This window comes from Nyctibius grandis, chromosome 8 (genome assembly GCF_013368605.1).
Source record: "Nyctibius grandis isolate bNycGra1 chromosome 8, bNycGra1.pri, whole genome shotgun sequence".
In the NCBI taxonomy this organism is placed as follows: domain Eukaryota; kingdom Metazoa; phylum Chordata; class Aves; order Nyctibiiformes; family Nyctibiidae; genus Nyctibius; species Nyctibius grandis.
Window position 1 is genome coordinate 47,386,341 of NC_090665.1, and position 27,188 is coordinate 47,413,528.

The window sequence follows — 27,188 nt, forward strand, 5'->3', positions numbered from 1 at the left end:
GACGCGGCCCCGGCAGAGCGGGCGGAGGCGGCGGGAGCCAGCGCCCGTCAGGCCTGCGGGGGGGGGCCGGCTCGTCGGGCCCCGCCGCCCCCGCACTCGGTGGCGGGAGGAGCGGGGAGGTGAGGGGAGAGGAGGGGAGGTGCGGCCCAAGCCGGCCCCTCAGGGCTGCCGGGGACGTGCGGGCGGGAGAGTCGGTTCCCCTCTGACGGGCCGGGGGAAGCGGGTTGTAATGTCGGCTGCGTGAGTGGTAAATTTTGCCCTGCGCCCATCGGAGAGGGAGGTGGTGAGATTCATGTGGTAAAAGAGCTTCCTCGTTTCAGGTGAGCGAGGCCTGGAGGCTGAAGAAGCGGCAGCGCGGAGCTCCCCTGCGGGCGGGCGTTTGCTGTGGATGGAGCTGAAGCCCGGCCTCGGGCCTGCGGCGGGGAAGGGCAGCGTTGCCAAGGAGGGTAGGGCTGAATTCCTGCTTGGAAGACGGCTTTTAGTTGTTTGAATCATAGCAGCCGAGGCAGGATTGCTTCCCTCCATCTATTTTATCTAAAGTGTAATTAGTCCAGTAAAAATTTAACAACCTGAGCCGTGGGGCTGCTGGCAGTGCTGTCGCCAAGCTGTTGCTCGCTGGGTTTCTGAGCCATGTATCCGCAGCGCTTCTTGGCAGAGCTGTGGCCCACGTAAGAAATATCTCGGTGATGGGAAGTCTAAGGAGTATAAACGAGAGTTCGCCTTTTATAAACTAGTTACTGGAAAATTAACATTTATTCTTCTTTTCCTCCTTGAGTTTAACCCGCTTCCATTTTGTGTGTGTAACACTGGTGCTTAATTACAGTGGCACCCGTTTGCAGTAACCAGACTGTATCACAGTGTCCCTATGGGGTCCTTCTAATGCCAGTGTAATATTAAAGTGTCAGGCAGGAGGCCTGTGTATTATAAATAGGGTACTTCATCCATGATAAGCGATTATTATCTTTCTTTCCCAAGTGTAAAAGACCTATATAACTCAACAAGGTGCGAGTGATTTAGGCCTCCTGAGTAAATTCCAATGAGTCCTGAAGGGGACCCTATGATGTCGTTGTCTTGTTGCTGAACTTGAGATATGCAATTTATTATGCCGGAATATATTTTCTGAAGTCAACATTGGGTAAAATAATATGAGAGGCTGTTAGACCAACAGTACAACACGATTTAGTGTCCCTCTGTGATGGCCTTCTAAAAACCTTAATCACCCTTGGTAGAAGTGGAAAGCTGCTGTTAAAATTTAGTGGCCGCTGGTGAGCAAACAGCATTAGTTACTGCTTTGAATTGTTGTAATAATTTAGAAAAAATGCATTTCATATTTTTTCCATTCATTTACAATTATGTGCAGTGTTCTTAAAAGGCCTAAGTTGTGCAGAGTTTTATGCACGTTCTTAGCTTCAGACTTACTTCTATTAATTATGTTTAGATAACTTAAAATTAGAATTGTGTGCTTAACTTCACATACTTGAAGGATTAAGCGTTACATTTTTGACCAGTTTTACTATTAGCCATATGTTTTATTGAGTTATAACTGTAAAAAAAGAAAAAGGAAGCCCATTCTTATATGGGTTGGCACCAGAAAAAAGGACGTTATCAATTTAATAATTATTATATCACTTTTTAGCACTGTTACATGGTGTTTATGACATTACACAGTGTCTCTGCTGAAGCTGTGTAAAGCTACCCAGTTTTCCAGCTAAATCAGTCTTGGAAATATGAAAGTGAACTTTTGAGTGAGGGAGGAAATCCTGACAAATACGCAGTTCAGTATAAACATGCTCAGGTGTATTTTTCACTGGAGGACAAAGGGGGATTTTACTCGGCTGTTAACACCAAGAAATATAATAGAGAATCGTGTAATGGGTCTGTTGGGATCATACAGCCACAGAGCTCTCTGCAAAGAGATAAGCGCTGCATCCATTCATGATAATATTTACTTTGTTATTGTTGTTTGGTGAAAAAGTCTTCTAAATAAATCTGTGCCTCTCATGCCTGTGGCCATGTTTAAATTGGCATTTTTTTGCCTAAAAACACTTCACCTTTGCTACTGCCTGTGAACTGTAGCCACGAGACTGGCACTGGGAGCAGAGGCATTATTAAACAGGCATGACAGTAACTAATTCTAACTGTGATTGTGTTCTTCACAGAATGGCCAGCAGTCCTGAGAATAACGCGTCCCTCTCCGTTCAGAAAGTCACATGCTCAGAAAGTTCACAAGCAAAGAAGTCCCAGCATGCAGAAGAAGCAATCTTTTACATGAACTGCCGAGCAGCTTATCTAACTGTTTTAAAAAGCAGTTTAGAAAACATTAAATCAAAAGAACAACTCAGTTTAGGTAATGATTAGATTTTTTTTCTCATAATTATTGTGTGTGATGATTACAGTGGGTAGTTTACAAACAGCAGTCAGCAATTCAGTAGTGAGAGTATCCCGATGCATAAACTCAGTAACTGTTTTAAGGAATTTACAGCAGTTTTAGGTAGGGTTCAGATTTCAAGTGTTGGTGGCTGTATCTTTCAAGACATTTTAATCATTCACCTGTTATAAAATATGTCACATAGTGATTTTTCAAAGTTTATAGAAACTACCTTTCCTCAATTTTTTTCACTTTCCTCAAATCCTTAATCTTTGTTGCTAGGTGTTGGAGGACTTGTGGAAGTGGGAATAGTGTACTGAGCTTTTCATCTGTAAATCACCAGTATGAATGGGCAAAAGTTAATACTAGCTGACAGCTTACAGGGGACCTAAGTGGCTTGTTTAACACCACCAAATGTGATGGGAGCATTGTTGTTTACTTGAGGTGGGCCTAGGTACTGCTTTCTCATTGTGACATTTCTGCAATAATTTTTTCCCTATCCCTGACAAATGATAAAGTGAGTTGGTCTCAGTTCAGTTTATGGTGAGCAATTCCCCTGGCACAGAAGATCGCCATGGTAACTGGCATTAATTGGCACAGAGGTTTGAAGACTGGTAGGAGAGGTTGTTACTGGAGGCATGGATGTGGTAATTTACCCCAGAAGATAGCCTCACAGAGCAGTTCTAAGCCACTTTGAGTAATATGTGAAAATACTGACTTTCCTCTAACAACTGTATGTGATCAAATGGACTGTCTCAGACACTGGCGTTTCATAAGGATTCTTACTCTTATTTTATTTAAACTCCTACTGAATTCCAGTGTTCCCACAGACTGAAATCAAAAGTTTTCATTTTTTCACCCATATTACATTTGTGTATAAGTGGCATTGCTGTCAGCAGTACAAAAGGAAAAAAAAAAATCTCTGAATGCTTCAGCTGTACTAAACGAAGGTGTTAGATGCTGAAAGCTGTGGAGCTTAACAAGGTTTGTTTTGAAAACCTATGGAATTTCAAAGTTCCTTGCATGGAATTATTAGGAAAGTTACAAAAGTTTACCTGAAAAATAGTAGTTAGGGCTGTGTATTGGAAATTGATTTCTTTATAATATATCTTAGTGACTGAGTAAGATAAGGATTAAGATAAGACTGAGTAATAACCTGTTTCAGTTGTGAAATAGGCTTCACTATCCCAGATACAATTTCTGAAGCAAATATAATACCAATTTTGCTATCTCTTGGAGTTGTAGAATTGTGTACTATGTCTTACCATGTTTGGGATTTGGTGATTTTTTTTTCCTTTTCTTTCTTAGAGCATTTTTGTTCTTTAGTGAAAAACTTTATTCATGGTTGTAAGTAATAGCATGGGATTGTGTTAGGAAACTCATGAAAGTGTCTCTCAGTCCTATTTGCTACCTGGAGTTTTGTGATGTGAAAATCTTAGCTTGCTTTATTGGAAAAAATGTTTCCAGCTCACATGGTTGACAAAGAAAGCATAGAACATAAACCTTCAGTTAGGTGAAGAGAACCAAAATGTATCATTAAAAAACTAATGATTTTTATTTTGTGGGTTTTGGGGTACAGCTCAGAATGTGCTTGGGGTTGGTGGTAGTACAGGTTGCTTTCTCAAGTCACAGAATCATAGAAACCCAGAATGGTTTGGGTTGGAAGGGACCTTAAAGATCATCTAGTTCCAGCCCCCCAGAATGGTCTGGGTTGGAAGGGACCTTAAAGATCATCTAGTTCCAGCCCCCCAGAATGGTCTGGGTTGGAAGGGACCTTAAAGATCATCTAGTTCCAGCCCCCCAGAATGGTCTGGGTTGAAGGGACCTTAAAGACCACCCAGTTCCAACCCCCCTACCACAGGCAGGAACACCTTTCCACTAGACCACGTTGTTCAAAGCCTCATCCCATCTGGCCTTAAACACTGCCAGGGAGGGGCATCCTCATAGGTTATGATGCCAGTAAAAGGTGTGTGTATTATGGCATTGCAGTTGTGTGTAATAACAAAACCCAAGCAGTGGCTAAAGCCAAAAGCATGCTAAGCTATCAAAGAATTTATGATATATCTAGTTACATCATAATTCTAGTGACCATATTTTTTTTTGCATAGGTGAGAAAATATTTCTCGCTAATGGCTGCATTGCCTGTGCCTAAAATACGTGAGGTCTCCACGTGGAAACCACCACTATAAAAGCTGAGTGTACTTCTCTCTTGCACTGATTGCAGCTTCTTTCCCTCTACCAGCACATGAAATTCTACCCATTAGCAAGCACATTCCTCCGGCATGTGACTTAGTGTTATCCAGGCTTTCTCAGCTGTGATAAAAGTGCCTTTGTAACATCCTAATGATAGTTTTGGATAATCTGGGTTTTAAGATAGGAGTGGTGTGAACAAATGTCATCTCTTTTATATATGCTTTGGCTTTCATCTCTATCCATATGCCACTTCGCTACACAGCAAGTGTTTGCGCATTTTGATTTCAAGGTCGACTCAGAAAGGGCAATTAGTTGCTCAGGCTCCCAGTCTTTTCAGAGATATTTAAGAACTTCTTTTAAAATTTGTAAGCATTGAAAGTTATTATAGGCTTATATTGCATCTTAAGTAAATTCTGGCATTTATCAAATGAGTGGTGCCAGTGTTTAAGCATCTCTTGCTACATAATGTTTGGCTAATATTCTAAACTCTAAAATATTCACTTAGAGATTGGCACTGCAAAATTTTATTTGTAGGAGTTTTACTTATTCACGGGTAGTAGCTTCATCTCCTGTGTCGTAATATTACTCAAGGTATTTAGCAGCAGCAGTCTGTAAAGAAGTACAGAATAATAAAAAAAAAAGAAGTACAAATAAAAAGTGCAGTCTAATTGAACTTTCAAAAATACAAACCTGGGAGGCTTGTAGGGTATGGCAAGTGCTGATCTCCTTGGATATATAAAAATACAGAATTGTCATATACTTGAAGGATACTCTGTTAAATGTACATGGATACTGTGCTCTATTGACATTCCAGGGAACTCGGTTATCCACGTAAACAAACACACAGTAACTGCCCTTCCTTGTCTGACCTTGACATTGAAATCCTTAAACAATTGCTCTGTGCCCAAGCATTGCATGGATATAAGGTGTAAGCTTTGCTGTGTTCTCCTGACTCCGCTTGTAGAGGTGACAGGGCAGAAATCTTTATTTAGTCCTTGGCATTCGATTGGGGATTAGCAACAAAGGTGTCTGGTTTTGTTTGTTTGTTTGTTTTTATGGTGACACAGTTGCCTACTGAGAATTGTAACGATGCCACCACCTCATTTCACAGATGCTGCTGAACTGCTCTCAGCCAGTATAGACTTGGTCATTGGTCAGCTGGCTGAAAAATCAAACTGCCAGCCTGGGTAGAGATGAGGGATCTCTTGTGTTTCCCTAAAAAACTTGGTTATATGGGAAGATATAAAAGCAGCCCTCCAGTTTCAGATAGACTATGCATTTGAATTTAATTTCAATTTAACGTAATATCTTCTTCACACTGGAAACTGACGAAAGGATGTTTTCAGTAAAGACTTTTAAGAGGCTAACTAGATCCAGCAAATTCACTTTGAAGAATGCCAGGTGTAGGAGCAGTGGGACTGGTTGCATGTATGGCATTGGCTGTTGGCCTTAAGAATATATGTCTGTTGGTATCATTTTTCTTTACGTTTGAAATTCTTGTTGGGTAATTTGAATTGATAAGTTCAAGTGTATAGATGTGACATAAGATATTGTTTAAGATAAATTCTACACTAGATCTTAGTTCTTGGCAAAGTAAGTGGAAGGACTTCTGTGGATGTCAGTAGAAACAGGATCTAATAATGTGCAAGCTGACAAATAGAAGATTTTTGATATTAAGGCAGGGGATATAGGCACTGGGCTGAGTTTTACACTTGTCACTTGAGGAGACTGTCTTTGAATTCATGGATATTTTGCTTAATTAACGGTTTGAACCCATTAACTTTCTTTAAGGAAGACATCCCATTGAGTTTAGTAGAACAGTGCACATGAGTAAGTGGAAGCTGCAGATCAGAGCCTTTAAGCACAATAATCCCTGTGATACTGTTGTGTTATAAAAAGTCACAGACTGCTCTCTGGTTTCTTCCTTCTTCTGTAGAAGACAGTGGGTGTGATTCTTAGCAGTGCAGCATATGTCACCTCTGTGCTGTATCATAGTTCGTGAGGGATGATCTAGGATGCCAGGCACTGCCTGTTTGATGACTCCTTTTAAAAGAATATGTGAGTGAGCTCATCTGCCCCTCAGGCTGCTTGGACCTCTCTGGTGCAAACCACAGAATTCAAGGCCAGGGAAGGTCACAGTCAGTGTATCAGTAGAGTACAGGGTTGAGACTATAAGCACAACTGTCCTTCAGACCCACTTTTCCCTTGGATTGATTGGGCTTAAAAAAAAAAAAAGTCTGAACATGGGAAGTGATTAAAGGTTGTTTTGAGAAAACTCCTTTACTGACAGCTGGAATATATAGTTAATATTGTGTTTTATTATTCAGTACTTCAACAGGCTGGAAGAAATCCATCTCAGAAGACTGTTAATAAATACTGGACTTCACAAACGACTACACTGAATTTTGATGATTTTTGTACTATTTTAAAAAAAGAAAAGCCAGCTACAAAAACTGAACTGCTAGAAGCATTTGGAAAAATAGACACAGATAACACTGGATATATTTTACATGATGAACTTTATAAAATTCTTACAACAGTAAGTATCAGTAGAAACTTAACGATCCACCTTTAACCATTAGTAGAGATTTTGGAAACTATTCTGAATGTGTAAACACATATTCCTGATCAAAAGAATAACTGATTCATGTATTTTTTTTTTGCAATTTAAGTCTAGTTTTCTGTTGTTATCTATGATCTTTCTTCCATTTTTCCCCTTACAGCCTTGCAGCTGATAACCTGTCAGTCTCAGCAGTTGCACCTTGAAGGTGGAAGCTGGCAGAGAAAATATTTTTCATACTTCCACAGAATGTTTTGTTGAAACCCTCTCTATACTGCAGTGGAGTAACAGAAGGGGAAGCACATGTCTCTCCATTGTTGCAGCAAATCCCTCTATTCCCTGCAGAACCCCTGTGCAGCCCTTTGGAGTTATGAACTTTTACAAAGAGAGTTGGTGACATACATTTGCAGTTCTCCTCTCACAAGTTGTCTACATATATTCCGATGCAGAGTTAAAAAATAACTTTTATCCAGGTTATACATAAAATATCATGGTCAGTGTTTTAGTTTTATCCCAGCTATGATGTTCTGTCACACCAGTGACTTCACTGGATCTTATACTTAGTTCATTGGGGTCTTAAGATAAGCTGTACTAGGGTAGGTCAGTACTTTGGTTAGAGATTATGCATTATCAACCCAAAGCATGCAAGTGTCATAAGGCTTACCTGTACATGTCATTAATATGTCTTAAAATGATGACATTGAAAAATATCTGGAATTTCTTATTTAGCTGCTGAACTGCCACCATGTATTTAGGTTTTATTGTATAATCTGAAAGGATAGAAAAGAATTTTTTAAAATAGCAGCTGAGATTTTTATGAGGATGTGAGATTGTAGGAGATGGAACTTTAAAGAAACCGTTAGCAAGAGTATGTTAGAATGACAAGTGTTGACAAGATTAAAATCCAGGTCCTCTGAGGATATGCAAAGCAAGCAAACCAACCCCCTGAAACAGAACAGTCTTCCAAGTTGGTGTAGAGCTGGTGCTCTGACTTTAAAATACATAGATGTACATCGCAGATGATTACAATGATTTTCTTTCTTTGTTCTGTCAGGTTTTTTGCTCTGTACAGCCAAAAAAACCCTTTCATTGTAAAAGCCAATCATCTTGCACAGCACAAACACTGGGGAGCAGTAACAATTAAAAATGAACTAGGAGTAAAATTCTAATAGAGTGCTCAAAAGTGAGAATAAAACAATTTTAAGGAAATGTAGAGGAGAGCAAACTGGGACAGAAGGAGCAAACAATTTACATACTATATTTGTTGTGGTTGACCCAATAAAACAAAATTATTTGTTTACTTCAGACATTGTGGTAGAACCTTCAATCCTCGTTCTGTGTGAAGAAAAAGATGTAGTTGAACAGTAAGGAAATATTCTTTATATAACAAACAGTAGAAGTAACAGATGTTGAGTGCTACTGTAGTTATGCCATGAAGAGCTATAAACTTTGTATTGTTACATAAAGTCAGGAAATTGCTGGAGGACCTTGTGAAAGACATGCTTTCTTCCTGAGAGATGTACCTGGTGTCCACATTGCAAGTGGGGCACTCGAGATGGTGTTTGGACATGCAACTTCAGACTTGGTTCCAAAAGGAGAGAAATTGCTTTGGCTTCACGCTGACAATTCCAAAGAGAGATAGGTGCAAGGCAAATTCATGCCTGGAATAACCCTTCTAGTGAACTAGTGATAGGACAAGAGGACACAGCCTCAAGCTTGGCCAGGGGAGGTTCAGGTTGGACATTAGGAAGCATTTCTTCTCAGCAAGGGTTATTAGACATTGAAGGGGCTGCCCAGGGAGGTGGTGGAGTCACCATCTCTGGAGGGGTTTAAGAAAAGCCTGGACATGGCACTTAGTGCCCTGGTCTAGTTGCCATGGTGGTGTCAGGGCAATGGTTGGACTCGATGGTCCCAGAGGGCTCTTCCAACCTGATTGATTCTGTGATTCTGTGATTTTCTGAAATTGATGTGTCATTCACAGTAGGTTTCCAGAAGAAAATTGCATAAACTGATGCAATTCATCTGTTCAGTATTTAGTAGCATTGTAGGGACGTAATTTCTTATGAAGTTGACTTTATTTTGATGATTCAAATCGAAATCCATTTAAATGTATTGCAAGATAAGATTGCCTGAAAGGATATTAAAAGAATCTTTCTTTGTGTTTTTATTAAATGTGCACTGTAGGTGAACAGCATTCCTGATTAGGAACCCAAACTGAGTTGTTTTTTATTGCAGAGAGGTGAAAAAATGACTCAGGATGAAGTGAGTGCCATTACTAAACAAGCTGATTTTAACTGTGGTGGCAAACTTGACTACAACAAGGTATGGTAAACAGAGTGATATTATTAGTTCTTTTGTTACTGGCTTGATGTTACTCACAGTATTAGCGTTATCAAATGCAATACATACCACCTCCATGTGGTGGTCCATTGATGACCTTACCCCAGCCCTCCCCAGCTGCCTACGTACTGGAACGAGGGCTGGTACATACTTCTGTTTCCCTCACTTTATTTGACTGTTATCCTCGAAAAGGTCACTTGCTGTGAGTGAACTTAATGTATTAGGCAAAGCCTAATAGTAAGCACAAAACCTACCAGCACGTGTGAAGGTAAGAGTTAAAGGAATGTCAGGATAAAGATGACAATTGACAGCAAACTAATCAGTGAGAGTTGCTATGTCTGTGACATTTCATAATTTCTTGTGTGTGGGACATTATTGTATATGTTGAACATCTAATTTTCAAGGTGCAACACCTTACCAGTTTTTCTGACATCACCTCTGAGTTTTTAACTGAATAAACAGTCCAGAAGATTAGTACATAAATACAGTTTCATAGAAGAAAAACAACCCCCTATTAAAAATCCTATGATAAAAAAAATGAGTCTTCAGATATCTAGGAAGAAATATAAATCACCTCTTGGGCTGAAAGTTGCACTTAATTTTCATTCAATATTTGGACCTTGTTGAATCATGGCTCCATTTTACTGTGTCACTTGAGCTGTTGCTCTGATTCATGAAAATGAAAATTAATATTGTGCTTTAAGACAAAATGCATTACCTCTATTGACCTGTCCTTTCTTCACTACTGTTACATTTTAATTGTTAAAATTGTGAGAAAGAGTGTTTCACTTAACAGATTACTTTTCTTTATCTAAAGTTTTGTGACTTGTACTTAACGACCAGTGAGCAGTGCTGCAAGACTGCACGAGAGAGACTGGAAGTTGACAGTCGATGGAGGCAACAGCAGTTTGGAAGTCAAGCTGAAGCTTCCTCTGAAGGGATCACATTGCCCGTGTCAAAACCATCACCGAGAATCGCGAGGAAAACTGATCACAAACTAGCACCAACAAAAGGTATTTATATTTCATATTGGGAGTTTTCATTCTGTTGGAGATCATGCTCTGGGTCAATGAACAGTTGGGTATTTGTTTAATTTTTCTCAGATTAGTGAGGATGTTACTGACTAATAGTACTTTCTGCTGTGGCATAATTTCATATAATCATATAAATTTCATATAAAATCACATAAATTTTCTCAGTAGAATATCTGACTCCCATGTTCAAATGGACTTTGGCTGCATCTATGATCTGAAACTGTCAAATTCTTAAGGGTGAATTTCATTGAGTCTCATGTGACACAGTCCAAAGGGAAGAGACAAAATGAATGCTCAGGTATTGCAACACAGGCAAGTTACTCATTTCCTTCCCAGATCAGAGATGAAACCTTAAACATTTATCAATAACCAGTCTGTTTCAAATATTGAGGCTACTTTTCAAGCACAATGAATATGAGAGTTTAATGTTCTTCCTGAAGTTACAAAGATACTTAAAAACCTTCCCAAACTGGAAAAAGACCACAGGCTAACAGACTGCAAAGGTACCACGTGTGAAATATTTGCATGTAGCACGCGCTGTTTAAGTTGCTTCAATTCTAAGCAATACTGAAGAGGTGCAAAGATGACAAAACAGTAATGAAGGCTGAGTTTATGTAACTAAATCAACAGTTGTACTAGCAGAGTTGCCCCAACATAAGGAACCAGAAAGTAAAGGCTTGGAAGTAATTGCATTGGGCTGCTGTGCATAAGTGATGTGCTGTCTGGCAGGGAAACTACATTGTCCTGAAAAGAAATAGCTTTAAATCAGAGGCAGGTTAAACCTATCCACTTAGGACAGATTTACCTTGATTCAAAGGTAAATGGAATCATGTAGTAACAATTTCTTGTCCTTCAGGCAGATTTGGATTCCAAGTTTCTGCCATTCATATGCCCATTCACCTGGGATGTACAGATAGGAAGTAAAGGGAAATAAAGATGTTTGGCTAATGACTTATTAAATATTATATAATTATAAGGGAAGTTAGCTTATCTGATTGAAGTTCCTGTCATCCAGTTTTTCTCTGTGCTTCTATAAATTTATAAATAACACTAGGAGTCGCTTGAAGTAATGTAATTGTAAGTAAATATTTGTGTTTATAGGTGAGAGCAGAACTCCTTCAAGACCCTCATCAGCTCAAAGCTGCAAAGCATCCATTTCTACCACTCTCAGCATGGGTGCCAGCAGCAGCAGAACCACAAAGCTAATTGAGCCAGACACAATGAAGGTATCGTGTCAGCTAGTCCTATTGAAATTATGCTGTTTTCCTCTAGGCACATATGTTGTTGCATTTTAAATAAGAAACCATTTTTCTCTGATTTTTAGTTCATGTTTTATTAATAGTTTGTCAAGGGCAGCTATAAACTACTGAGAGACTTCTTGATACGTATTATTAACATTTTTATATACTGTTGGTTTTGCTGACGTCTAGTTATTGAAAATAGTTTTTCAGGTGTGAAGGTTTAATAGAACAAAGTGTGTTTTTAATAAATGAAACCACTGTTGGATAAAACGTTTAATGACTTTTTGAGAAATTTAAAATTTAATAATTTATTAGGTTGGTGAGAACTTTAAATGCTTAAGTAGTCTGAAAGATTGTGTATCATAAACCTTTATATGAAAGGTAATTGGAAATAAATAACAGATCTGTGAGCATATTCAGTTTGTTGGGCATTAATTTGTAAATATATGCTGTAGCCTGAAAATATTGATTTTTAGTTAGACTAATATGTTCTATCAGTATTTTCTTTTAAATAAATCACTCATTCAATATAAATTCCTGTGGGAGAAAGACAACAAAGTCACTTTGCTAAGTCAATATTTGTAGAGTGTTAATATTGATCTTTTTCCTTTGTTTTCCCTTTCTTGACTGAACCTTTACTAGTTTTCTTTCAACAGAAAATAATAGCTGTAGAAATATAAAACATTAACTGGAACCTGCTAGGGTACATTAAAAATGTGCACCTTGAGACTCCTGTATAAAAGGGAAAAAATGGTTATGACCACATAGTATAACTGCTGCTAGAGAACGGAACGGATTGTTCTCAGGAGTTTCATTTTTGTTTCAAATAACAACTCTGTATTTGTTATTGAACTCTGAAGTCCTTTATATCTTCGACATTGCTATACAGTGACATTTGTTCTATATTAAAATTTAAAAACATAATCTCAAAGGAATTTCTTTGCAGTCTGTTTAGGTATCTGGACCTCCATGCAATTGAACTTGCAATTTCACCTTGTTCAAACATGATATGTGGTATATAAAACCATCACAGTTTCCCAATCTTGGATTCCTCTTTCTTTGTACAAGCTAGTAAGAACTGACTGAAAAAAAGCAGCTGTAGATTTCAATTACTGTTAATTAGCATCATAAAAAACCCGAAATCAATCAATAAACATGAAAAGGTGTAAGTAGAACTACTAATTTTTTTTTAACCCTAACTATTAAGGACACAGTGCAAACTCTGTCAAAATCAATGAATAAATACACAGTGATTCATTTGTGGTGTGGATCAGAATCTAGCACCCCAAAATTCTTCTTATTTATCTTATATTCAGAAATATTTTCTTTTTCTGTATTTGACCTGTCTTTTTGGGACAGTAAGAAAATACTGCCATCATGAAGTTGGACCGAGGCCAACTTTACTTTTCTGACAGAAGAAATCAGTGGAAGTCAAAACGTGGTGAATGTCTAAATTAAAAACCTCTTAGAAAACATGGAATGTATTCATAGTACATTCTTGTGTGTGTTTTCTTTTTGTCAGTGGAGTTTTGTGACATGTTCAAAGACATAGAAATCAATTTGGAGAGAAAAAATAGGCAGTTACAGAAGTGCTACAGATGTGTGGAAACACCATGCTGACCTGTTGGGCTTCAACTGTAGCTGAATCACAATTCATTAGAAGATGGCTAATGGAGATCTTAAATTTCTGCAAAGTATTCTTTGTGTTGGTTTTGGTCAAGATTGAAAGACATCAACAAAAAAAAGGAGTGTATCATGTTCTAAAGTCTTCTTTCTGCATTGGGTAGCTAAATTATCCCTGCTAAGGATTCTCACCCTTGCATTCTGCTCTGCTGAAGTCCGTGAAAGACTTCTACACGCTGGGTAGCAAAGGAAATGTCTGAGAAAAGTCTTTTTGCTGGAAAAAGCAGTTACATGCTCCCACTCGTATCAGTGAAGTAGCCTCATGCAATTGAACTATCAAGATTTTTTGGTGTGTATGGAACAGGTTTTGTACAAGACAAAGCGTTGAACTGAAGTTCTTTGCTTTATTCATAGGAACAATTCCTCTCACAACCATTGCTTTTTATTTCAAATTATGCATGAGTGTGTGGACTGTTAAATAACAACTTAAGTTGTAATAGCAGTAGTGTGCATTATTTGGGCAGTGACCAGCACTGGCAGCAACAAGTAGTCCCTAACATTTCTTTATGACTAACGTTTTTAATACAAACAATTCCCACTATGTTAGCTATTACTTGACAACTTCTGTTATGTGTTGAAGTGATGAACTAAAATCAAACCAGAAAAATCATCGTTTATTTTCCCGTTTGTAATTTGATACAGATAATTTAGAGAATATAGCACCACCTTATGCTCTCTGCAAGAATAACAGTTTAGTGTTTGATTCCTGAAGCTTACTGTTGCTCACATCTTAACCTGTACACTGTTCCTTGAGATATTTTCCCTGATTACTTGGATTGTTTGATGTCCCTGTTGTCACAATATCTATCTGAAGGCGAAACTGCAAAAAGGGTTGTCTTGTAACTGAAATAACAGCTAGAAAAATGGAAGGTAAACAAACAGGACAAAGCTACTCTCCGTGGACTACCTGTGAGATGATGGTTTGAGGACCACTGCCATAGTGAGAAAGGGGGAACAGGACGTTGTTACAGTAATTTTTGTACATGGAAATGGTCATGCTATTGTTTGGAATAGTTAAAGCACATTTGGACTGCTGTTTAAACTGATATTATGCACTTTTATGTCTCAAAGAACAGGCATGTTGCTTCATTAGCAGACCTTTTGACTTTGATCTTTTTGAAATGTCATTAATTTTTCAAACAGTTTTGTAAGGTATTAAGCTTTGAGACTAAGTGAGCTAACAACCAGTTATCTCAGCTGTGTCAAGCTTTAAGGAAAAATATCAACTTACTGTGTATTGACTTTAGACAAAGTTAGGAGTCATGCAAATATTGGAATAAACTATAAATTTCTATATAAAAATTTATATATATAAATTGGAATAAAATATAAATTCTCAGTGTTTATCCACATTCATGTTTTCAGGGTGATACATTCCAGCCTTTCAGTGGTGAATCACACAGTTCAGAGAATTTGATGAATTCAGTTTGATTCTTCATGCCGATTGAAATTTCATTTCAAATATTTGAGCATTGGGTTAATCTGTATGTTTTTCAAGCATTTTCACAAGTGAAGCAATGTTACTAAATGCTCTGCATAAATAGATTACAAAAAAAGGACTATTTGAGAAAATGAATTTTTAAAAAGTAGATCAGTGCTGTATCTGGTGCTTTATTTTATGCAGGATTTATTAAATCGTCAAGTTAACATATTTCAGAGAAGATGCTTTTATGTTGATCAAAGATGAAGGCAACACCTAATATTTGCTTGGTTTCCAGGAATGGCAATGTGCACAATCCAAAGGATGCTTCTACTTAGAAGAAGATGGTGAAATCATTAGTCACAAGTACAGGTTGCACTTACCTCAAAGGTCCACAGTCTGTATTACCATCAAGCCTTTAAACGTTCGTCAGGTAGAAGGTAAGTGTATTTGTCTTTCTTTGGAGAATTTTCCTCTATAAAAAATATTTTCTCTCCTCCTGCTGATGCATCTCTCCCTTTCTCACTTTCAATACTTCGTGATATTTTGCAATATTGCAATAGAGCAATATTTTTCTCTGACAGAATCCTCTCGAAAATATAACTCAACTTGTCACACCGTATTTTCTGTTTCGTCATTTCGTGCTCACTGCAGCCTCTTAGATTATTTTTGGCCATAGATTTGTGCAGTTTCTTACCACAGAATTAAAATGTTAGCACTGTTTGCAGTATCTTCCTTTAAGGTGTTGATGTACTTTGTGAAAAACAACTATACAACACTTAGTGAATATTGCCTGAAACACCTCGTATTCTCCACCTCAAATATTTTTGTAAATACTTAAAATCCTTATGGCTTTTTATGGCAGTATGGTATCTTCATGTTTTGATTATGAATCTTGTCTGAGGGATTTATAGCTTAGTTTGCCCATTTTCATCTTGAAAGAGTAAAGCCCAGCATTAGAGCCACCTGATATTAGTCAGCCTTTGTGCTCCTTTTTTCCAAACACTATTGGCTTTGTTCTCTCTGGTGATTTACCAAGGGGCTTTATCTAGTTGCTATGTTGGAATTATTTTTTTCCCCTAGTAGATCCTACTTTTGCACATTACTGTCCTGTGTATAGAAATATCTTTGTGTTTTGTTGTGAAGAGGAAGGCATAATACTGTATGTAAGGAAAGGATTCATGTTAGCAGAGCAATTACCTTTCTATGAGAAATCAAAAATATCTTCAAATTTTTAACAAGTTGTGTGGTGTGTAGCCACTCTTTGGTATTCTTGACTCCTAACTGTAGAAAAACTGAGCCCCTGCATTCATTGTTTTGCTGTGGTCTGATTAACTTGAAGACCACTAAATAGCTCATTGTCCTCAGGAGCTGAGCAGCTACAAGAAATCAAAAGAGATTCAAATGGCATCTGTTCAATGTGTGTAAGACCAGGCCTCCATTCCAATCCAACCCAAGACAAACGAATCCTACGTGATGCCACGTAGGAGGATCTTGCTATTTAAATCTTAAAAATGATTGAAACTTATACTTCTGAGATTTACATCTTCTGGTGTCCCTAGCTTTTGCACACAATCTGGGTTTCCAGTCAGTATGAGTTTAACAATATTGTACAGAACAACAGACTAAAATATAATTTTCCTAACATCCTTAATTACAAATATCTGGGAGCCTTAGTATAAAGAAAAGTAATAAATAATAATGTTGTCCTAATGGTAGAAAACAGTGAAAAAAGCTTCCTTAACTACCAAAGGTTTTAATATTAAAACTGTTAATAGTAATCATTATCTGTAAGACAATCACAAGACTTGGAACAATTTATCTGATCAGCATATAATGGATTCTTTTTTTCCATCTTATATTAACAGGGATCAATATTATAAATACCATGGAAATATCTACTTTGGGGTTCAAAGAAAAACAATTTTGTGTCATTATTAAGCGTTTGTGTTGGGAATGTTTTTCTTTTTAGGAAAATCTTGTCATTGGTTGTCAGTGGATACAGCTTTGTATATTCTGAAGGAAAATGAAACCCAAGAAAATCTACAGCTTGTGAGCTTTACTGAACAACAAAACAAAGAGGTTAGCTATTTTTGTTGTATTCCTATTTTAATTGATATATTTTTAGTGTATGTGTTAATGGTGCATAGGTGGGTTCCTATGTGTTTGGAAGGAATTTAAACTGTACCTAATCAGACTAGAGGAGAGAAGAAACACTTGTTCTGGGCATGTTCCCTTTCAAAACTGACAGAACTGGTGCAAGGTAAGATGTAATACTGCCTTAGTTGTGCCCTTTGGATGGGCTGAATTGCAAGCCACATGTATGGAAGGTTAATGAAATTCTTGTGAGGACCATATTAGCATGTGGTGTGTTGGCAAGTACTGCTGAGTTGCTGGTTATCTGTGCAGATACTCTGTGGAAACTCACTTGCATTCCTGCACCTTCAAAAACAAAAGTTCAAAGCTAAAATTTGTTAAAATTTCCTTTCATTTTCTTCGTCCTTGCCATATACATGATCTTCAACTTCATAGTGCACAGAATATTCTTATCCTGTGGCAGAAATAAGGGAGGAGAAATGGCAGCATTAACTTGCTTCCCCCTTCCAAGCCACAGGGAACTCAGCTTGCTTCTTGAACCCTAAGTCGCTTGTGACTTTACGTAGGAAGTTTTTGTTGCTAGTTTGAACAAAGCTGATAAGTGAGGGAGGAAATTAAAAACTTGGTGGGTTTTATCAGCCTGCTTCTGGCTGCTTTTAAGTTTAACAATTAGAGAGTGTTACAAATCTGAAAAATGATAGGACAGTATTAGACATTTCTAGTAGTGACTGTTCTCCCCTCATCTCTGGTCCTGTACATTTTTCTAACTTTTATTATATTGAAGAGATTCACTAGTTTTTGTGACTTTAAAATGGCATCACACAGCATCTCACTGTAGACATGTTTTCTTTAAGGAAAGAACTATTTTAGATGAATATTACTAGTAATAAAGAAAATTATCATTTGAGAAGTAACTTACCAACTTGTCTGTCTTCCTTTAAGAGCAGATGTTTGGATGGAAAGGGGAGCTTGGATCAGGAGTTTACTGGCTACTCCCATTCACAACAGGCTGTAGGTTGAAGAAGGTAAAAACACAAATTACTGGAGAAGCAAAACTGGTGTATAGAGGTGAAGATGGAGAACTGGCTCTGACCAAAGAGTTCCGGTGAGTCATGTTCCCAAATAGGTGTGGTAACTATTGTAAAAGTGTGTGCTCCAAATAATATCTAACTTTTTAAAAGCTGTAATGTTCCTGAAGTACTGTTTGTACAGAATATTCTCAAGCAGACTGAATAGTTATTGACAATATTATGAGACAGTAAAGGAAGCAGAAGTATTTGGAAATAGTTGTGCCTTTTTCATCTTTTAGAGCCGCTTTATTGGATATATTTGAAACAATTGATTTGGATGGAAATGGCCTTCTGAGCTTGGAGGAATACAATTTCTTTGAACTGAGAACTAGTGGTGAGAAATGTGATGAGGAAGCATGGGCTGTATGTAAGGGTAAGTTTGTTGCTGTGCTTGATACAGCTAATTAGGGCTATCAGTCTATTTGCAAGCTGTTGTTTATAGCATCCTACTATGTATATAGTATAGAAGAACTGAGTATTTTGTAGCCTATACCAAGAACACATGTAGATATTGTTCTCTTCTTTGTTTTTCTTTTTTTCCTTTTCCAGTCTCCTGTCCTTTGTTTTGCTTCATTCTGGTTTGTATGCCACTGACCTTCTGCTGAGAAAATCCTTCCCATTGCTAACTGCAAAGTTTTATAGGTGAAAGATTTTATAGCTGCCAAAAACTACAGGTTTTTTATCATGGATCATATGGTGAATTAACAGGTATTCATTTAATCAATCTCCTTTCTGCAGATTAAGCTGATACTGCTTTCATATCTCACGAAGTGTTGAGGGACATTTAATTAGTGTGTATATGATGCTTTAAATTTGGCATCTAGAGCTTATGATGATTGTTTAGAAAATTAGACATTAGAAAATGCCTATGGCAACTATATATTTTCTTCAGATGTAAGCAGGTTTTCATTAAAAATCTGTCTTTGAAGATTGAAATATGGTGTGTCAGTTTGTCCATATTGTGCTATATGACAGCCGTGAGATTCTGAGACTTCCACGAGTGAGACAAGGAAGCTGAGAGAGACAGTTGAGACTCTTCCAGCTGTACTTTGTTTTCTGCCTGCTGATACATCTCATCGATGTTACTGGACATCTTGCCAGAGCACTGTTAGGCCACAAATGTCAATTTTGAAGAAAAGAATTCTGTGGCATTGCTTTGAGCTTGCAAAGGCCTTGGGAATGCACATATGTACCTCATAGCAAGGCTAGGAGAATCCAGCCACCGGTGACTGTAGGCTGCTCTAGTGATACAGCACATGAAAGCAGTGGTTTAACAGCATTGGCAGTTTAGCTGAAGTGAGTGGACAAACTGGAAATTTAGAAGCCATTGTATGAAAACTAAAAGTTTCTGTAAGAAATGTAGTTTTTTTGCAACTTTTGTTTGCAATGCCAGTATGGCATATCATTATATATCGGCCCATGTCACATTTGATATAATTCTTTGGTAGGCTATGACACTTTGCTTAATTTGGGCCAAAATACTTTAAATCTGGCAAGTCCTGTTAACTATTTCTCCCCAAACCACTCTAAGATATTTGACTTTTTCCTAAATGATGGAAAGCTCATACAAAAATCCTTTTCTATAAATGAGTTTCTCATTGCTTTCATCCCTGTACGTGCTTTTCCACACTTCATGACTTTGTCAGTGTTATGCCTCTGTGCACTGGTCTCAGCATGAGTAGGAGGGGTGTTTGTGTGTGTGCAGTGTGTAAGAGAGGAAAGAAGAGAATATGGTGAATGTTTACCAGGTCGTTAATCAGTTGAAGGGTTCAGACGAATTTCATATATCTTGACACCAAAGTTCAAGCTATTTATTACAGCATCTGTACCCTTAGATAGATTTATTAAATTGGTAATCCCTTTTTAATAATATATAATGAAGATTTAGCATTGTTATGAAGATGAGAAAACCATTTTTAAAAATCTCTGACACAAGGACATTTCAATTATGTGTTTGCTGACATTAGAGTGGTCGATCTATGATATTCTATCAAGAGAGGGGTCTTAGGATTACTGGCATTTTATTGCTTTTTAGGAACTAAGTAAATCATTTCTATATCAAGGACCTCAAGCACTAAGGGTGCTGGCCCCAGCAGACTTTCATTTCCCATTCCTGATATACCCCAGTCTGCAAATCTCAAGCACAACAAATACTGCTAGCAAAAAAAAGAGTTTATATTGATTTTCTTCTTCTGTTCTGAAGTCTCACTGTCTTTTGGGTTATAAAGGGGCCAGCTGTTTCTGGTCATTATCTAAAATCCACGGGGAACCTCTGCAAAGAGCACATACCTGGTCAAGGACATTCTTTCCCAAATAATATTGGAGAGCCTGAGGCTGCGAGATGGCTCCATCTCTTAAACCTCGTTAGCATAAGTGGGAGTTTGGCTTCGGAAGGGTAAAGGATATTTGCAGAGAGAACAGATGTTTAAGTGCTACCGTGTATTTCTTTTTAAACAGAGAATTTTGATATGAAGAAGAATGAACTAACAAGACAAGGATTTATGGATTTGAATCTCATGGAAGCCAATGACCGTGAAGGGGATCCTAGTGACCTTTGGGTCACTTTATTGTCTCTGGGCTACAATAAAGCATTAGAAATGACAGAGGTATGATAGCTGCATAGCAAAAATAACTGCTTCACGTACAACCTGCTGCACATGTTTAATTGCACTACTGTTTCTGTCTGTCATAAATTGATTTCAGTAGGTCAGTGATGCAGTCCAAACACTGTTAATACAGAGTTTACGCTATGACTTTCAGTCTTTATGGTATCCTGTTTCAGGTAATACTGACATTGTTGAAAGAGGGAATTTGTGTTTTGCTTTAGAGAAAGCCAGTGTTTTGTGGGGCTGTAGAGGAAGGAATCTTGGGTTATACCCACTGAAAGAATTCATGGACCTTGCTGATGGGAAGTGGTAAGAAGACAGTGACGGTGAACTGTGAGCTGTCAGCAAACCTACAAATGCAGGGCTTGTTCTGCTTGAAAAAGTCACTTTCCTGGCCCAAGCTGCAACAGAAGTGAATAAGGATAAGGGAACTTTTTTCCCCACATGATTCAAAATTTATGATTTTCAGACATGGCTATTTCTGTTCCTATTGCCTTTCACAACAGTGTCTGAAGGTGTTAGACATAAAATTTTAATGCAAGGCCTTTCGGGGGCACACTGTTTACTTTACAGGACCAGGGAAGTTTTCTGTGATGTTTCTGTGTGGTTATAGATTATTTTTCAGTTTTATTTTTATAGAAACAGTATCAGTGTTGGTGTTAATAGCTCTCACTAAAGAAAGAGGATCTCTTTAGTGAGGAGAAAAAAATTATGAAAAATGAAAACATTAAATATGCATATAATTTCATCATTCAAGTTTCATTCCCAAGAAAAGCTGATTTTTTTAAAATCACAGTCTGATTATATTATTTCTTTATCTTTTGTTAAACTATAACAGGTCAGTGTAGTCACCATATAAAATATATGTGTAAAACAGATAGATACAGATCCAAAAATACTCCGTATGGTTGAGAGACATCAGTGTCTTTTGGTGAAAAACTTGAGCTCATGGTGAATGATTTCTTAATGAGCAGCACTTTCTCCTTTCCCTGCCAGTGTGGTTAGCAGAGCAACTACAAAACGTCTTTCTGCATTTCAGACGTAAGAGGGAGCTGTCCTCTAAGAAAGAAGATTTTGGGGCAGTTTCCATCAAGTTAGAAATTTCTTATGGGTATTTTGTGCCTTGTGCTAGCTGTGGTTTGTGGCTATAGTCTTTGCTTTCCAAAGGACAGCATAGCTCTCTGAACACTTTAGTCATTCATCTGAAATGTGTATCTGCTTAGCTTGTGTTAACCCTTTAATTCCTCGATTTCAGACAATTTAAGAGATTGATATTTCAGGAGCACTGAGCCTCTAAGTTAAAGACAGAACAGAGAAATCCTAGTGGATTCCAACAGCCATTTGAAAGAAACCGAGGTGCTGTTACTGAGTCTAAGAAAATGCAAACTCCTGGTTCTTGTACTAATCTTAGCCAAGAAACTCGTCAGAGCAGAGTGCTTAATGCAACACTGCAGGTATTTTAAATCTGTATGAAGTGGCCTGAGCTTTCATTTGATTTAAAAGATTGCCATAGCTCTCAGGTTTTAAATATTTAATATTCAGTGACGTGTTTGGATAATTCTACTTCGGAGCATATATGAAGATACTTAGGAGCTGTGGATGAAAATCTGCAGGGAAAAACTCCAGATGAAATGATGATAAAACTCATTTTCTCCATTGCAGGCATGCCCCTTTGTCATTGACATCTATGCAGAAAAATGCAAACCCAGACTTAAAGCCATCTATCTAGAGGCAGGCAGCTGGCAACTCAACAGAGCCATTTGCAAGTCTGTTGTCAATAAAGGAGAGGCCAAAGTAATGGATGGCTGTGAAAACATAATCATCTATACCTACAAAGCGGGCAGAAGAATCACTTCTGTTATTGAAAATAAGGTATGGCATGGGACTTCTGTAAGGTGCTTTGTGTTGATGTCTGTTACTGTTGTTCTTCTTCCCTCCTTGCATCATTTTAATATTTTCAGTGCATATAAGAAAGTAAAAGAGCAGTGACTTGCATTGATTGTGTTTTAGAAGCATATTATGGATGAATTGTTAACTGGCTAGTCTTACAGGTCTACTTTATTGCTAACCCAGGCTAAGAATTGTAAATCCAAGCAAAAGTGGTTGGTAAGAAGCAGAAATTTTAAACCTTTTTGTGTAGATGGTAATGAATGTGCTGTTCATTCTCAGTTTCATTTATATCAGCAACTGTGAGTAAATAAATACAGTGCAGTAAGATGCTAAACTTAAGATACTTTAGATCTTAAAAGATCACAGCAAGAAGTATATTTTTAAATGGACAAACATGCAAAAGGGGGTGGGTTGGTGGGCTAATTTAGGACTGAATGCTGAGGCTCCTTGGAACTACGGGTTTAGATCTGCACTTCGCCCTTTAGGGTAGATATACTGGAGTTATTTATATGTTTGGGGATATGTCAGAGAAGGAGATGAGGTCTGTACTGAGGCAACTGGATGCCATCTGATTAAAATCACTGACCACTGCCATTTATACCATTTAGGTTTCATAAATACCTCCATTCGGTGTTGAAGCAAATAGTTGCACTTCCCTGAAAATCTCATTAGAATTTGTAGACTGGAGACTTTTTTGTATTGTAAATGTCTGGAAAGAAGTAATAAAAAGGCAGTTTTATGCATCTGTCTTCTTCTAAGCTTCCCACAGTGCAAGCAGTCTGATTGTCTTCTGTATTATACTGATGATTTCAGTGGAAATAATTGTTTCTTTGTTATTTCTGTAATTAAATTAAGGAAATATGCTAGTTCCTGAGGGATTCCATTTTAGTCTTGCATATGTATTTAATCAGTGGGTAGAGAAAGGTGTCTGTCTTCTGACCCTCCCTCATCAGGGTGTGAGCTGGGGAGATTAAAAGACCTTGCATACCGAGCCTGAAATTTCTCAGGGGGTAAGCAGGACCGAGTCTATTGTCTGCCCATTTATGTGCCAGGATAAATAGTTAATGAGGCATTTCCTATCATCCAAAGCACAACCTTACTCTAATATTCCCTTTGTGCTAGGTGAATATTTGTGACCTTGTTCCTGTTGCCAGCAGTATCTTCCTGTACAGATAATTCTTTTGTTTGCCTTTATCTCACAGCCATGTAGAAATGAGGAGTTCACCAAGAATTGCCATATTTACACTCTGCTGTCCACAAACCCTTTGTACTGTGACCACCAGCCAGCTTTTACCAGTCTAATAGTAGCTTCTTTGCTGAGTAAGGCTGACTGTGTAAAGTGACTGTGTTTCTATTCCATTTCTCAATACAGAGATATTGTTGGATAACATGGTCTAAAAGTCAAACATTTCCCAGTGTCAAATTGAGATTTATCTAGAGACAACTGAACAGCAGGGTGTGGTAGCATGTGCTTAGGTCTTGTCTCTGAGTATTGCCTGGGATAAACTGGTAGTTAAAGAATTGTCTGTTACCCAAGCTTTCAGTTTTACAAATTGGATCCTTCTTGCATAGCTTTAGCAAGAACATCTGTTCTTTAAGTGATTATACTTACATTAATTTAGTCAAATATTTTTGAAAATCTCTATTAATGAAGTCTTCAGAAATGGCCTGGTAGGGGATGTTGCAAGTACAAAAATTGGGCAAGCATCCAGTGACACTTCTCCAGATCGCTGTCCTCGCCTCCAGTGATTTGCAGTTCAAGGACTACTTGAAACAGAAATATTTTCTTTGTACTTAAAACCCCTTTTCTGGTGTTTTTCTGGTATGAATTTGTCCAGTCACCTTTTGAAACTATGTTAGACTCTGTAACGTTCTGTGGCAAATAGTTTTCTCACTCAGTGGTGTTCCGAAGTTGCATCTTCGTAAGTGCTTAAGTTATCTCAGTGAGTCTTAAATGACTTTTGACAATGGATCTGAGCTTTGATGATGCTAAGGTAGCTTTGAAACCGTTACTCTTCAAGGAGAATAGACATCAGCATCCTTAAAGCATTTCTATCCTGTAAAATAGCAAAGCTGGAGGAAGTCTACAACTACCTGAAGGGAGGTTGTAGCGCAGTGGGAGTCGGCCTCTTCTCCCAGGCAACTAGCGATAGGACAAGAGGACACAGCCTCAAGCTTCGCCAGGGGAGGTTCAGGTTGGACATTAGGAAGCATTTCTTCTCAGCAAGGGTCATTAGCCATTGGAAGGGGCTGCCCAGGGAGGTGGTGGAGTCACCATCTCTGGAAGGGTTTAAGAAAAGCCTGGACATGGCACTTAGTGCCCTGGTCTAGTTGCCATGGTGGTGTCAGGGCAATGGTTGGACTCGACGATCCCAGAGGGCTCTTCCAACCTCATTGATTCTGGGATTCTGTGAATGTGCAGTTGTTACATGAAGAACAGCCACTTAACCATTAAGACTAATGGGTTCCTTCATGTTTTTTCACTTGCAGTCTGAAAACAAAGTGATTATTCATGTCAACAATGAGCAGAGTAAGAACTGCCTGAGTAATAGGGGACTTACTGTTTTTGCTGTGGAAGTGGCACCAAAATCCATGATGGTAAGATTTTTATTGTTTAGCCAACTTAAAATCTAAGCAAAAAGAAAAAATCCTGTGACATCTTCACAGTTTCCTTTTGCAGGTCTTCTAACATGATAATGAGCATGTGGAGTGGCATCTTCATCAGCAGTATATATATAATATATATATATCTGATATAATATCAGATATACTTCTTGATATTTCAAAGCTGAACGTGTACTTGATGTGTTTCCCTGTGCAGATGGCTGTAAAAGCCCACAGCTGTTCAGTTTTTCATACATGTGCCTGTTTCAGTTGTCCATTCAATACATGTACCATTTACTAATATAGTTTAATTTTCTTTTTCTAAGGCTGTGTTTTCATTTTTTTTACTTAGTAAATTTTAATCAGGCATATCGATGTCTGTGAGAAACAGACCAAGCATGTGCTAGTCAGAAACAAAAATAGATGTATTGCACTCCTTATGCACAGTGTGATTTGGAGGTGGCTCATTTTTGATAAACTTATGGGTCATGTTTAGCCACATGGCTACTAGATCTGCTGATCCCTATGCCAGAGCTGGGCAGGCTTTAGTGAAAATTCTAAATGAGGGTTCTGAGGGATAGAATGAGATTGAAAATGTGTTACAAATGCCGATGATATTTTTCTTCATTCATTTATGAAGAAAATCCAGTTTTTATTATTCTAAAAGTATTCTTTCTGTCAAAGAGGAGGCATCCAAACTGTTTTAGATGTCACAGCTTTCCAGTGTGGATGCATTCAGACCCATTGTAAATGGATATAGTCCCATGACACAAGCAGGGTTGAGGCCTATTCTGGTATTGCTGCTGACACTTTAGATATCTATAGCCTGATCCTGTCAGGTGCTTTATTAATCTTAATTTTGGCTTAATTCAGTATAAATTATAGGCTCTGTCCCTTATGGATTTTTTGCTGTCATGCAATTAAATGCAGTAGTAAGTTTTGAATACCCCCTGTTGTTATAGGTGCTGAATGTGTGTCATTTAATGTTACTGAAACAATTCATTTTGCTTACAGAGCACTTTAGGTAACACACGCAGTTCTCCAACACACAACTATTTCACCTATTTTCTCTCTTGTATACAGGTTTCTCAGCATGTCATGCCGCTGAACGAGCAGGAAGAATGGCTTTATAATGGTGTGCATTCCCTCTTACGTTAAACATTCTAGTTAAAGAGCTGCTTCTTGGTAGCCTCCAGACTAAACCAGGATTTTTTGGGCAGTTTCTAGAAAATATCTAGTCTTTCTCAAACAGCTGGCATATATTTATGCTTCCCAGAGTTTGATTTGTAAAAGCCAATGAATCACATAAGTACTTAGTTCTAGTATCACGCTTCTGCTGATGGCTTTTAAGAAACGAGTATCGTGATAGCTTAGGGATGGACTAACAGTAAGTACATAAAATCCTTTGACAGATTAATCACATACAGTCTAACGAAATACATTAGCATGAAAACATTGAGACGCAATAAAAACTAGTGCTGTTCACTAATATAGCTGACAGTTGTAATGTAATGGTGTTTTTTAAAGGCTAGTTTCCCTAAATATGCTTTTATTTTCTGTAACATATTATGTAGTTCCATCACGTGCTGGAACTGCTTCACTGAAGAAAAACTTGCTTTGTTAAATGGGTCTGAGGGGTTCCTAATTAAACACTCTTGTGGTTTTGACATGAGAAGTATAAAGGGGTGGGGTTCGTGATTTTATTTTGCCACCTGATAAGGGATTGGGTTCTTTCCCTTTTTTAAAATTTTATTTGCTTTTTTGTCATTTGATGATAATACTCATTCTGAATAATTACTGGTTTTATACTCTTTTATATAAAATAAAGTCTGTTTTTTCATATGCGATAAGGAAATAACATTATTTGAGGAAAATTAAGGTTTTGTTTTAGGCTCTTGACTGTTAACAGCAATTAATTATTTCCAGGGTAGCTGAAATAAGGCGACTGAATTCCACCAAGTTTAGGCTGCAATAGCAATGAAAAACAGCTTTGAGGTACAAAAAATATTCAGCTTATTATGTTTTTCCAGTTCCTCTAAGTGTCTGTTAATGTCGAAAAAAATTATGACCCTGGCCACTGAA

The 27,188-nt window shown here is 37.8% G+C and overlaps 1 protein-coding gene across 3 annotated transcripts; it reads left to right on the top strand.

Annotated features, from left to right (window-relative positions):
- The first annotated feature begins 6 nt into the window (after positions 1-6).
- On the top strand, positions 7-26,967 carry EFCAB7 (EF-hand calcium binding domain 7). 3 transcript variants are annotated; one of them, XM_068406189.1, is made up of 15 exons: positions 7-119; positions 321-446; positions 2,160-2,347; positions 6,889-7,100; positions 9,357-9,443; positions 10,279-10,474; positions 11,597-11,721; positions 15,138-15,279; positions 16,812-16,921; positions 17,884-18,041; positions 18,246-18,379; positions 20,464-20,612; positions 22,275-22,484; positions 24,993-25,100; positions 26,190-26,967. In XM_068406189.1, exons 3-15 carry the CDS (start codon positions 2,161-2,163, stop codon positions 26,262-26,264), a joined length of 1,893 nt encoding a protein of 630 aa, XP_068262290.1. In that variant the 5' UTR covers positions 7-119; positions 321-446; position 2,160; the 3' UTR covers positions 26,265-26,967. The 3 variants fall into 3 exon arrangements, with proteins under 3 accessions (XP_068262290.1, XP_068262291.1, XP_068262292.1); XM_068406190.1 differs by lacking the exon at positions 7-119 and adding an exon at positions 205-240; XM_068406191.1 differs by lacking the exons at positions 7-119; positions 321-446 and adding an exon at positions 251-320.
- Positions 26,968-27,188: the final 221 nt, after the last annotated feature.